The sequence below is a fragment of the Oryx dammah genome, unplaced genomic scaffold (genome assembly GCF_014754425.2).
Source record: "Oryx dammah isolate SB20612 unplaced genomic scaffold, SCBI_Odam_1.1 HiC_scaffold_5, whole genome shotgun sequence".
NCBI lineage: Eukaryota > Metazoa > Chordata > Mammalia > Artiodactyla > Bovidae > Oryx > Oryx dammah.
The window spans coordinates 41,029,527-41,043,524 of record NW_024070189.1 but is presented as its reverse complement, the minus strand read 5'-3'; the positions used below and the strand labels follow the sequence as shown (position 1 = coordinate 41,043,524).

Sequence of the window (13,998 nt, the reverse complement as noted above, 5' to 3'; positions counted from 1 at the left end):
AAACTACTTCATATCTTAAATATTCTTATGATGAAACATCAGACTCCAGTTTCACTAATCAAAACTTTATGAAGGCATAAATTGCATTTGGTTTTGACTACTCAAATCATGGCTGAAAACTCTCAGCAAAGCATTCTAGGCTTTTTTTTCTCATACCAAGTGACCCAGAATATATTTAAGAAATGTTTATTTTCTGTGCATATTTGTTTTAAAATTATAAATTCCTGAGCACTTTTTCTTCTTCCTCCTCATCACTGTCAGTGACATTGACTTGCTGGATACTAGAGGGAGTTGATGTCGGGGCTGTGAAGACATTCTCCAAGGCTCCAATGTCCAGCTGAGGCATGGGATTTAAGTATTCTTCCCCACTGTGGCTATGACTGTTACAGTAAGAAGTCCCATCCATGTTCTCACAACTTCGAGAATCTTCGTTGTGAGCACGTTCATCTGGGTAGTCTCTAAAAGGATAGTCTCTATTTAAAGCTGAAAACATAGCCTCATGTTTTTGGTACCTGTCTTCATAATAACCAAGGCATTCTGGCATTGAACTTGGAAAATTTCCATAGCCAAAGGGAGGCCGACTATAAGGGCACGTGCTGTAGCAGAAAGACAAAAAAGGAATTACATCATACATTGCCCACATGTTGTCTTGTGTGCAGATTAATTGAGCAAGTTTAACTACACCATCTCTGGAGCCTACAGAGCTCCCAAGATAACTTTTTGCAACCACTTCATGTATTCATCCACATGTTGCCTAGTCCTAACATAAAATAATTGGCAAAGTAAGCTTGTAACTATTATCTCTCATCAGCCTCAGACTTCATATCTTTTGGTAGCCTCGATAAAATAAAAATTATTAACAGTTATCTGGTCCTTTTTCTCACACTTTATGCCATGTAAGGTTTTAGAAATGCAGACACCTGTTGTGCTTGCTTAAAAACTGACACTTGCTAAGCAGTGTAACAATTGTTCTTACTACTAATGAAACAAACCTTATGGTGGGGGAAATGTGAAACTGGTTGAAACCAAGAATTCTTGGGGGTGGAGGGAGGGCACTCAGAGGATAACAATTTAACTTTTAAATTCACATTCAGTAATGAATTATATTAAAAACACTCAATACTAGAATGACTTAGAACTGATATTCAGCTGTAATTTTTCAGACTGTTTCTCAAAAAAGAAAAAAATTTGGAGAATGGAGATATGAAGAATTGAAAAGATTATTTTGCTGTTTTAAAACTAATGGTTATTCTTTTAAGGCAAATCTAAAATTCTGCCATTCAAGCTTACTTGTCAATGTTTTTTTTAAATAAAGTATTACTCTCCACTTCAAAGGCACAAAACAGGAATCATAGGAAGAGATATACAGAAAAGTCTATCCAAAATTTGCCTGGACTCATGGACTCCATCTAGTGACAGATAAGCATTAGTCACACAGTAGTGTCTGACCCTGTGACATCATGAACTATATATATATATAGCCCACCAGGCTCCTCTCTCCACGAATTCTCCAGGCAAGGATACTGGAGTGGGCTGCCATTTCCTCCCCCAGGAGTGACAGATAATATAATTACCATGCTCATTAACAAAACCCAAGACAAGCTGGGTGTTTCATTTCATGCTCCCACTTCTCTTTTAAAGGTTAACTTTGTTTCCTTCCCTTTAAAAATGTAAGTGCAACTAATAGACTCCAATCTCAACTTCTTTGGAAATGTAGGGTTTCTTCGGTGGTGGTGATCTAACCCACATCTCCAATGCTAGAGACTTGACCCAGGTTCAATATTAGAAATATGGAGCATGGCTTCTGAAACGTTCCAGATTTCCATTCCTATTGCCACGGCCTCATTCAGGCATTTTAATTTAATATATATGTGCTGAACACATAGTACTAGAAGCTACTAACACTATGACTTGGCTCCGGAGCTCTTCCACCTTTATGTCTCTCCATCTGTTGGATTCCACACACTTCATATTCCACAAATATTTCACAAAGTTCAGTCCCTCAGTGGGGTCTGATTCTGTGCGACACCGTGGACTGCGGCACGCCAGGCCTCCCTGTCTATCATTAACTCCCGGAGCTTACTCAAACTCATGTCCATCAAAACGATGACGCCATCCAACCATCTCATCCTTTGTTGTCCCCTTCTCCTCCTGCCTTCATTCTTTCTCAGCATCAGAGTCTTTTCAAATGAGTCAGTTCTTCGCATGAGGTGGCCAAAGTACTGGAGTTTCAGCTTCAGCATCAGTCCTTCCAATGAATATTCAGGACTGATTTCCTTTAGGATGCACTGGTTGGATCTCCTTGCTGTCTAAGAGACTCTCAAGAGTCTTCTCCAAAACCACAGTTCAAAAGCATCAATTCTCTGGCGCTCAGCTTTTTTTATACTCCAACTCTCACATACATACATGACCACTGGAAAAACCATAGCTTTGACTAGACGGACCTTCGTTGACAAAGTAATCTCTGCTTTTTAATATGCTGTCTAAGTTGCTCATAACTTTTCTTCCAAGTAAGCGTCTTTTAATTTGATGGCTGCAGTTACCATCTGCAGTGATTTGGAGCCCCCCAAAATAAAGTCTGTCACTGTTTCCACTGTTTCTCCATCTATTTCCCATGAAGTGATGGGACCAGATGCCATGATCTTCGTTTTCTGAATGCTGAGTTTTAAGCCAACTTTTTCACTCTTCTCTTTCCCTTTCTCTTTCCTCTTTAGTTCTTCTTTGCTTTCTGCCATAACAGTGGTATCTGCATATTTGAGGTTATTGACATTTCTCCCAGCAATCTTGATTCCAGCTTGTGCTTCATCCAGTCCAGCATTTCTCATGATGTACTCTGCATAGAAGTTAAACAAGCAGGGTGACAATATACAGCCTTGACGTACTCCTTTCTCCATTTGGAACCAGTTTGTTGTTCCATGTCCAGTTCTAACTGTTGCTTCTTGACCTGCATACAGATTTCTCAGGAGGCAGGTCATGTGGTCTGGTATTCCCATCTCTTTCAGAATTTTCCACAGTTTGTTGTGATCCACACTGTTAAAGGCTTTCGTGTAGTCAATAAAGCAGAAGTAGATGATTTTCTGGAACTTTCTTGCTTTTTTGATGATCCAACCAATGTTGACAATTTGATCTCTGGTTCCTCTGCCTTTTCTAAATCCAACTTGAACATGTGGAAGTTCACAGTTCACGAACTGAGAAGTCTGGTTTGGAGAATTTCGAGCATTACTTAGCTAGCGTGTGAGATGCTCGCAACTGTGTGGTAGTTTGAGTATTCTTTGGCATTGTCGTTCTTTGGGACTGGGATGAAAACTGACCTTTTCCAGTCCTGTGGCCTCTGCTGAGTTTTCCAAATTTGCTGGTATATTGAGTGTAGCACTTTCACAGCATCATCTTTTAAGATTTTAAATAGCTCAACTGGAATTCCATCACCTCCACTAGCTTTGTTTGTAGTGATGCTTCCTAAGGCCCACTTGACTTCAAATTTCAGGTGAGTGAGTGATCACAGCATTGTGATTATCTGGGTTATGAAGATCTTTTTTGTATAGTTCTGTGTATTCTTGCCACCTATTCTTAATATATTTTGCTTGTTAGGTCCATACCATTTCTGTCCTTTACATCTTTGCATGAAAAGTTCCCTTAGTATCTCTAATTTTCTTGAAGAGATCTCCAGTCTTTCCCATTCTATCGTTTTCCTCTATTTCTTTGCACTGATCACTGAGGAAGGCTTTCTTATCTCTCCTTGCTATTCTTTGGAACTCTGCATTCAAATGGGTATATCTTTCCTTTTCTCCTTTGCTTTTCACTTCTCCTCTTTTCATAGCTATTTGTAAGGCCTCCTCAGACAACCATTTTGCCTTTTTGCATTTCTTTTTCTTAGGGATGGTCTTGATAATTGCCTCCTGCACATGTCACACGGAGAAGGCAATGGCACCCCACTCCAGTACTCTTGCCTGGAAAATCCCATGAACGGAGGAGCCTGGTGGGCTGCAGTCCATGGGGTCACTAAGGGTCGGACACAACTGAGCGACTTCACTTCCATTTTTCACTTTCATACATTGGAGAAGGAAATGGCAACCCACTCCAGTGTTCTTGCCTGGAGAATTCCAGGGACAGGGGAGCCTGGTGGGCTGCCATCTATGGGGTCACATAGAGTCGGACACGACTGAAGTGACTTAGCAGCAGCAGCAGCACATGTCACAAACCTCCGGGCTTCCCTGGTTGTGCAGACAGTAAAGAATCTGTCCACAATACAGGATACACAGGTTCAATCCCTGGGTCAGGAAGATCCCCTGGAGAAGGAAATGGCAACCCACTCCTGTTTCCTTGCCTGGAGAATTCCATGGACAGAGGAGCCCGACAGGCTACAGTCTATGGGTGTCTCAAAGAATCAGACACAACTGAACAACTAACAAATATTACAAGGGGGGACTCAAATCAACTTCCTCCACAAAGTCTTCTTCTCTTCAGCTAGAAACAATTCACCTACTAACTAGTCTTTCAGGACTCAGTATAGGCAAGACACCAAATCACAAGATTTAGTGGACAATTTAATTTAAAAAAATCTAAAATCCAAGTAGTATATACTTGATATGTGCTAAAGTGTGCTGTAATGCAAACATCACATGGCTATACTGGTGTGGTAAAACAAGTTAGTATTATATCTGGAGAACAAAGACAAGAATAATCCTAAAAGGTTACATAGATGAAAATGAATAACTGCAGAAGCACCGTGGTGTAGTGGGGAAAGCACTACCATAGTGATAACTCAGTGTTGTTTAAATTTGCAATTCCCTAATGATACATGATGTGGAGCATCTTATCTATGCTTGTCATCTTTTTATGTTCTCTGCTGAGGTACCTGATGAGGTCTTTTGTCCATTTTTAATTGGGTTGTTCATTTTCTTATTATTGAGTTTTCAGAGTTCTTTGTATATTTAGATAACAGTCCTTTATCAGATACATCTTTCAGAAATATTTTCTCCTAATCTGTGGCTTGTCCCCTCATCCTCTTGATAACACATTTTTTGACACTAAGTATTAATAGCATTGTGGAATTTGAAGCAAAGAATTGTGAGTCCTCCATTTTTGTTTTCCTTTTTTAAGATTCTTTCTTACTATTCCAGATCACTTACAATTCCATATAAATTTTAGAATCAGCTTTTCCACTTCTGGAAAAAAAAGTCATTGGGATTTTCAAAAGGATTGTACTGATTTTGCAAATCCTTTCGGGAAATACTGTCATCTTAATAATTAAGTCTGTCAATGCATATACGTGAATACCTTCCAATTTACTTCAGTCTAATTTATTTCAGCAGTGTTTTATGGATTTCAGTTTACAAGTTTTGTACTTCCTTGGTGAGATTTATTCCTCTATATTTTACTCTTTTTAATGCTACTATAAAAAGTAATTACATTCTCAATTTCCTTTTTGGTTTGCTTACTGCTAGTGTACAAATATACAACTGAATTTTGTAAATTGATCTTATCCCCTGCAACTCTGCCAAATTCATTCGTTCACTCTAATAAATTTTTGTGGATTTTTTAGGACTTTCTATTTATAAGATTATCCATATATAGGATCATGTGTGAAAAGAGGCAATTTTGAATTAATGTCTTTAATTTGAATGCGTTTTTGTCTTGCCTAATTGCTCTGGCTAGAACTTCCAGTGCCATGTTGAAGAGCAGTGGTGAGAGCAGACATCCTTATCTTGTTCCCCAAATTATAGAGGGAAAGCTTTTGGGCCTTCATCATTGAGTATAATGTTAATTGTAGGTTTTTGATAAATGTCTTTTATCATATAAAAGAACTTCTATTCCTATTTTGCTGAGTAAGTTTTGAAATCAGGAATTAATTTTTATCATGAAAAGGTGTGGATTTTATCAGATGCTTTTTCAGCACCAGTTGAGATGATAAAATGGTTTTGCTCATTCATTGTTCTAATGAAGTGTATTGAATATGACACTGATTGATTTTCTGATGTTAAATCACACTTAGAATTCTTGAGGGAAATCCCACTTGGTCATGGCATATAATCCTTTTAATACACTGCTGGATTCAGCTTACTAGTATTTTGTCAGTCATGTTTCTATTCAAAAGGCATTTTGACCTGCAATATTCTTTTTTGTGATGTCCTTTTCTGGCTTTGGTAACAGAGTAATGCTGGCCTTAGAATCATTCCCTTTTATATATTTTGGAAGAATATGAGCAGGATTAGTGTTAATTCTTCTTTAAAACTTTAGTAGAATTCACCAGTGAAGAAGAAATCCAGGGTTTTTCTTTGTTGGGAGGTTTTTAATTACTGATTCAATCTCTTGATATATTTAGTCAAGACTTATCTCTTGATAAGTCTGGTTCAGATTTTCTATTTCTTCTGGAGGCTGCTGCTGCTACTGCTGCTGCTGCTACTAAGTCGCTTCAGTCGTGTCCGACTCTGTGCGATCCCATAGACGGCAGCCCCCAAGGTTCCCTGGGATTCTCCAGGCAAGAACACTGGAGTGGGTTGCCATTTCCTTCTCCAATTCAGGAAAGTGAAAAGTGAAAGTGAACTCGCTCAGTCGTGTCCGACTCTTAGCGACCCCATGGACTGCAGCCTACCAGGCTCATCTGTCCATGGGATTTTCCAGGCAAGAGCACTGGAGTGGGGTGCCATTGCCAGTTTTGGTAATTCATGTGCTTGGCCATTTCATCTATGTCTTCTAACTTGGTGTACAATTATTCTATAATTATTATCCTATAATCATTTTTATTTCTGTGAGATCAGGATAATGTACTTGATTTCATTTCTATAGATTTCATTACTATAGATTTAGTAATTTATGTCTTTTTTTCTTAGCTTAGCTATAAAAGTTTGTCAGTATTGTTATCATTTCAAAAAGGTAATTTTTTTTTTTACTTTTTTTTCTCTACTTCATTAAGCTATTGTTTTTCTACTCTTTACTCCATTTATCTCTAATCTTTATTATGTCCTTCCTTCTACTAGCTTTGGGTTTTATTTGCTCTTTTGTTTCTAGTTCCTTAAGGCATAAAATTAGGTTGTTAATTTGAGATCTTCCTTTTTAAATGTAGGCTAGGGCAGCTATGAATTCCTCTATCAGCACTGCTTCTGTTATATAATTCCTTAAGTTTGGGTATGTTGTGTTTTTATTCATCTCAGTGTATTTCCTAATTTTCCTTATGATGTCTTATATGACTAATTGGTTGCTTAAGAGTGTGTTGTTTAATTTCCAATATTTATGAATTTTCCAGTTTTTCTTTCTGTTATTGATGACTAGTTTCATTCCATCATTGCTGGAAAAGAAACTCTGTATGGTTTCAAACTTTAAAAAATTTCTGAGACTCGTTTTGTGATCTAACATATGGCATATCCTACAGAATATACCATTTTCACTTGTTAAGAATGTATAGCCTGTTGTTGGGTTCAGACCATATATATCTGTTAGATCTAGTTGATTCATAGAGTCTTCTATTTCCTTTTTGCCCTTCATCCATTTTTAGATGAATGATCTTCCATTATTATATAAAGTATTCATAGCTGACATCATACTCAATGGTTAATAGTTTATAGTTTTCCCTCTAAAATCAGGAACAAAACAAGGATGCCTACTCTTGCTTTTATTCAACATAGTACCAAAAGCCATGGCCAGGGCAGTTAGGTAAGTAAAAGAAATACAAAGAATTTGTATTGGAAACAAGGAAGTAAGATTGTCTCTATTTGCACATGGCATAATAATATATCTGAGTGAGTGAGTCAAAGTAAAGTCGCTCAGTCGTGTCCGACTCTTTGCGACCCCATGGACTGTAGCCTACCAGGCTCCTCCATCCATGGAATTCTCCAGGCATGAGTACTGGAGTGGATTGCCATTTCCTTCTCCAGGGGATCTTCCCGACCCAGGGATCAAACCCGGGTCTCCTGCATTGCAGGCAGACGCTTTACCATCTGAGCCACCAGGGAAGCCCCAATAATATATCTAGAAAACCCTAAAAAGTCATCCAAAAATAAAAACCTGTTAGAATTAATTAGTGAATTCAGTAAAGCTGCAGGATACAAAATCAATGTGCAAAAATCAGCTGCATTCCTATATACTAACAACAAACTGCCAGAAAAAGAAATTAAGAAGATCAAGCCCATTTACAATTGCAACCAAAAGAATAAAATACCTAGAAATAAATTTAACCAAGGGTGTGAAAGACGGATACACTGAAAACTATAAAACACTGATGAAAAAAATTGAAAAAAGCACAAATAAATGAAAAATTATTCTGTGCTCATGAATTAGAAAAAATAATACTGTTAAAATGTCTGTATTATCCAAAGCAATCTACAGATTCAATGAAATAACCTATTAAAATCCAGTGGCATTTTTCACAGAAACAACATATCATCCCAATTTTTTTGTGGAAACACAAAAGACAGTGAATAGTCAAAACAATCTTGAGAAAGAAGAACAAAGCTAGAAGCATTACAATCTCTGATTTCAAACTATAGTAAGCAAAACAGTATGTATTGGCATAAAAATAATGCATAAGCTCAGTGGAACATAAAAGACAGCTATAAATAAACCCATGCCTATGTGGCTAATTAATTCATAGCTATTAACAAAAATAGACAATGGAGAAAAGACAGTAACTTCAATAAATGGTGTTAGAAAAATTAAGATAGCTAAATGCACATATCATACAGAAAACTCAAGTCAAAATGGATTAAAGACTTTAACATAAGGCCTGGAGCCTTAAAACTCCTAGAAGAAAACATAGGCAGTAAGCTCCTGACATCTGAATTGGTGATTTTTTTTGGATTTAACAGCAAAGGCAACAAAAGCAAAAATTAACAAGTGGGCTACATCAAACTAAAAAGCTTCCATACTAAAAGGAAGCCCATCAACAAAATGAAAAGACAACCTACCAAATGAGAGAAAACATTTGCAAACCATACAAAACATTTGATACAGAATTAATATCCAAATTTATGAAGAATTCATATAACTCAATAGCAAAAAAAACCCCCAAAAAACTTCATTTAAAAATGGGCAGAGGATCTAAATAGACAATTTTTTTTTTTTTCCACAAAGAAGTCTTACAGGTATCCAACAGGTCCAAGAAAAGGTTCTCAATATCACTATTATCAGGGAAATACAAATTAACATCACAATGCTATCAGGAAATGCTGCCATTTGCCACAAAATGGATGGACCTTGAGGACATTATGCTAAGTGAAGTAAGTCAGAGAAAGACAAAAACCATTTGGTCTCACTTATAAGAGGAATCTAAAAACAAAAACCAACCAAACAAAAAAACCCATCTCATAGATACAGAACAGTTGGGTGGTGCCAGAGATTGGGAGTGAGAGGTGAGCAAAATGGGTAAAGGTGGTCACAATACGCAAACTTTTTATTTAAAAAATAAGTAAGCCCTCAGGATGTTATGTAGAGCACAATGACTACAGTTAATAATACCGAATTGTATTTTTGAAAGTTTCTAAGTGATTAAATCTTAAAATTCTCATCACAAGAAAAAAAAAAATTTACGTTGTACACCTGAAACTAATGTCAATTACATTTCAATAAAAAATAAAGTCTTCAACAATTATTACGTAACTGTGGATTTTTCCCTTCAATCCTGTCAATTTTTGCTTCATATAGAGTAGCTATCATATACATATGTAATTATAATTGCTGTATCTTTTTAATGTTTTAAAGTAAATATATGGGAGTTCCCTGGTGGCCTATCGATTAATTCAGGTTTCCAGGTTTTCACTGCTGCGGCCTGGGTTCAATCCCTGGTCAAGGAATTGAGACCGTGCATAGCCAAAATAGAGAGAGATAAACAAAATATGTAATGACTTTGTCTCTTGTAACAATTTTTAACATAAAGTTTATTTTGTTTAATATTATTGTAGCCATCTCAGCTCTCTTTTGGTTACTATTTGCGTGGAATATCTGTTTCTTTTTCATTTTCAACCTATTTGTGTCATTGGATCTAAAGTGAGTCTCTTGTGGGAATTCCTTGGTGGTCCAGTGGTTAGGATTCTGCACATTCACTGCAGGGTGCACAGGCTCAATCTCTGGTCAGGGAACTAAGATTCCACATGCCACATGATGTAGCCAAAAACAAAAAAAGTTAAAATCTGCTCAGTGAATACTATGTTTATTTAGTGTTTGTGCTGCCAAAGCGAGCACTACCATGTTTATTTAATAAAGTGAGTTTCTTACAGATAAGATTTTCCCCCCCAATTTCTTCTAGGCTTTTTCAGTCTGTCTGCTGCTTGTCCTGTCTGTTGTCCCTTAACCCAGGCAGCTGTGGATAGTATTACACCTTTAAATATTTTCCACAAACACAAGCTGGGAGGCCACCCCACCCCTAAGGGAGTTCTTAGGAGAGTCAAATTAAGGTTCCCCCTGAGCCAACTCCTCAGGAAGTCACCAGACAGGTCAAAAAGCACAATCATAACGCTCTCCTTAAGAACAAGGTCTGTGTTGCCTCCTCTAATAGCAACAAGTCACACGAGGAACATGAGTCACCATCTCCTTGGCCATCACTGAACAAGATAACCAGGGATAGTTGTGGCAAAAATTCCACAATGCTATCTTATCAAAATTTAGCAGCTTCTTTCTTCATTAAACACCTCTTCAGATGATTCTGACACTGTTTTTGCCAACATAATTATTGCTTCAGTGGAGAGGTAGAGTCTTAGAGATCCCCACTGTGCAACTCTTTGTGACATTCTACCACAACAGTATTTCATGTTTTTCAAAGTTTTGAGATTATGTTGCTAAATTTATTCCAAAGGTTTTTAAACTCTTCATTTCATTGTAAATGGGACTGTTTTCTCAATTTCATTTTCTGTTTACTTATTGTTACTGTATAGCAATACAATTCTTTTATATATATATATATATATATAGGTCTTATATCCTGAAGACTTTTGAATTCTTGTGTTACTTGTAATAGCTTTTCTATGGATTCCTCAAGACTTCCTGTATATAACATTGTGTGATACATAAATAAAATTTTACTCCTTCTTTTACAACCTAGATACCTTCTAGATACCTTTTGCTGCTAACTCACTTCAGTCATGTCTGACTCTGTGCAACCCCATAGACAGCAGCCCACTAGGCTCCCCCGTCCCTGGGATTCTCCAGGCAAGAATACTGGAGTGGGTTGCCATTTCCTTCTCCAATGCAGGAAAGTGAAAAGTTAAAGTGAAGTTGCTCAGTCATGTCTGACTCCGTGCGACCCCATAGACTGCAGCTTACCAGGCTCCTCCATCCATGGGATTTTCCAGGCAAGAGTACTGGAGTGGGGTGCCATTACCTTTTATACCTTTTATTTTTCATGTCTAATTGTCCTATACTAGTGATAGTGACGGAGAAGGCGATGGCACCCCACTCCAGTACTCTTGCCTGGAAAATCCCATGGACAGAGGAGCCTGGTAGGCTGCAGTCCATGGGGTTGTGAAGAGTCAGACACGACTGAGCGACTTCACTTTCACTTTTCACTTTCATGCATTGGAGAAGGAAATGGCAACCCACTCCAGTGTTCTTGCCTGGAGAATCCCAGGGACGGGGGAGCCTGGTGGGCTGCCGTCTATGGGGTCACACAGAGTCGGACATGACTGAAGTGACTTAGGAGTAGTGAGAGTGAAAGTCAATCGTGTCTGACTCTTTGCAAACCCATGGACTATACAGTCCATGGAATTCTCCAGGCCAGAACACTGGAGTGGGTAGCCTTTCCCTTCGCCAGGGGACCTTCCCAACTCAGGGATCGAACACAGGTCTCCTTAATTGCAGACAGATTCTTTACCATCTGAGCCACAGGGGAAGCCCAATTGTCCTAGACTAAACCTCAAAAAAAAAAAAAATACTGAATAGAAGTGACAAAAATGTACATTTGTGTCTTATTCTTGATATTAATTGGATCTTGCTGATCTCCAGTCTCTGCCATTAAGTATAACGTTAGGTATTTTTTGTTGACTGTGAGGGTTACTCCAGTTCTTCTAAGGAATTCTTGCCCACAGTAGTAGGTATAATGATCATTTGAGTTAAATTCACCCATTCCAGTCCATTTTAGTTCACTGCTTCCTAAAATATCAATGTTCACTCTTGCCACCTTCTGTTTGATCACTTCCAATTTGTCTTGATTCATGAACCAATGAATTCCAGGTACTTAGGCAATATTGCTTTTCACAGCATTAGACTTTACTTCCATCACCAGTCACATACACAACCAGGTGCTGTTTTTGCTTTGGCTCTGTCTCTTCATTCTTTCTGGAGTTATTTCTCACTGATCTCCTGTGGCAAATTGGGCACCTGCCGATGTGAGGCGTTCATCTTTCAGTGTCCTACCTTTTTGGCGTTTCATGTGTTCATTGGGTTCTCAGGCAAGAATCAATTCAGTTCAGTTCAGTCGCTCAGTCATGTCCAACTCTTTGTGATGCCAGGCCTTCCTGTCCAACACCAACTCCCAGAGTTTGCTCAAACTCATTCCATTGAGTCAGTGATACCATCCAACCACCTCATCCTCTGTTATCTCCTTCTCCCATCTTCAATCTTTCCCAGCATCAGGATCTTTTCCAGGGAGTCAGTTCTTCGCATCAGGTGGCCAAAGTATTGGAGCTTCAGCATCAGTCCTTCCAGTGAATATTCAGGACTGATTTCCTTTAGGATAGGCTTTCCCTTCTCTTCTTTTCTCAGCTATTTGTAAGGCAAATATCCATTCAATATCACAGTAATCCAAGGCTATGCCTTGACCAGTAATGCTGAAGAAGGTGAAGTTGAATGGTTCTATGAAGACCTACAAGACATTCTAGAAATAACACCCGAAAAAGATGTCCTTTTCATTCTAGGGGACTGGAATGCAAAAGTAGGAAGTCAAGAAAATACCTGGAGTAGCAGGCAAACTTGGCCTTGGAGTACAGAATGAAGCAGGACAAAGGCTAATAGAGTTTTGCCAAGAGAATACACTGGTCATAGCAAAAACCCTCTTCGAACAACAAAAAAGAAGACTCTACACATGGACATCACCAGATGGTCAAAACTGAAATCAGACTGATTATATTCTTTGCAGGCAAAGATGGAGAAGCTCTCTACAGTCAGCAAAAACAAGTCTAGAAGCTGACTGTGCCTCAGATCATGAGCTCCTTATTGCCAAATTCAGACTTAAATTGAAGAAAGTAGAGAAAACCACTAGACCATTCAGGTATGACCTAAATCAAATCCCTTACAATTATACAGTGGAAGTGAGAAACATATTCAAAGGATTAGATCTGATAGACTGCAGAAAAAACTATGGACAGAGGCTCTTGACATTGTACAAAAGACAGGGTTTAGACCATGCCCAAGAAAAAGAAAGGCAAAAAGGCTAAATGGTTATCTGATGAGGCCTTACAAATAGCTGAGGAAAGAAGAGAAGGGAAAGCCAAAGGAGAAAAGGAAAGATATACCCATTTGAATGCAGAGTTCCAAAGAATAGCAAGGAGAGATAAGAAACCCTTCCTCAGTGATCAATGCAAAGAAATAGAGCAAAACAACAAAATGGGAAAGACTAGACATCTCTTCAAGAAAACTAGAGATACCAAGGGAACTTTGCATAAAAGATGGGCAGAATAAAGGACAGAAATGGTATGGACCTAACAGAAGCAGAAGACATTAAGAAGAAGTGGCAAAAATACACAGAACTATACAAAAAAGATCTTCATGACCCAGATAATCACAATGGTGTGATCACTCACCTAGAGCCAGATATCCTGGAATGTGAAGTCAAGTGGGCCTTAGGAAGCATCACTACAAATGAACCTAGTGGAGGTGATGGAATTCCAGTTGAGCTATTTCAAATCCTAAGATGATGCTGTGAAAGTGCTTCACTCAAATTTGGAAAACGGAGCAGTGGCCACAGGACTGGAAAAGGTCAGTTTTCATTCCAATCCCAAAGAGAGGCAATGCCAAAGAATGCTCAAACTACCGCACAATTGCACTTATCTCACACACTAGTAAAGTAATGCTCAA

General features: G+C 38.3%; 1 protein-coding gene across 1 annotated transcript in view; it reads right to left on the bottom strand.

Moving 5' to 3' along the window:
- Positions 1-214: 214 nt before the first annotated feature.
- Positions 215-13,998, bottom strand: part of SOX30 (SRY-box transcription factor 30) — a 44,368-nt gene continuing 30,584 nt past the window's right edge. The window contains exon 5 of the mRNA XM_040241435.1: positions 215-596. Coding sequence (XP_040097369.1) covers positions 215-596 — 382 coding nt within the window. The remainder of the gene's footprint in view (positions 597-13,998) is intronic.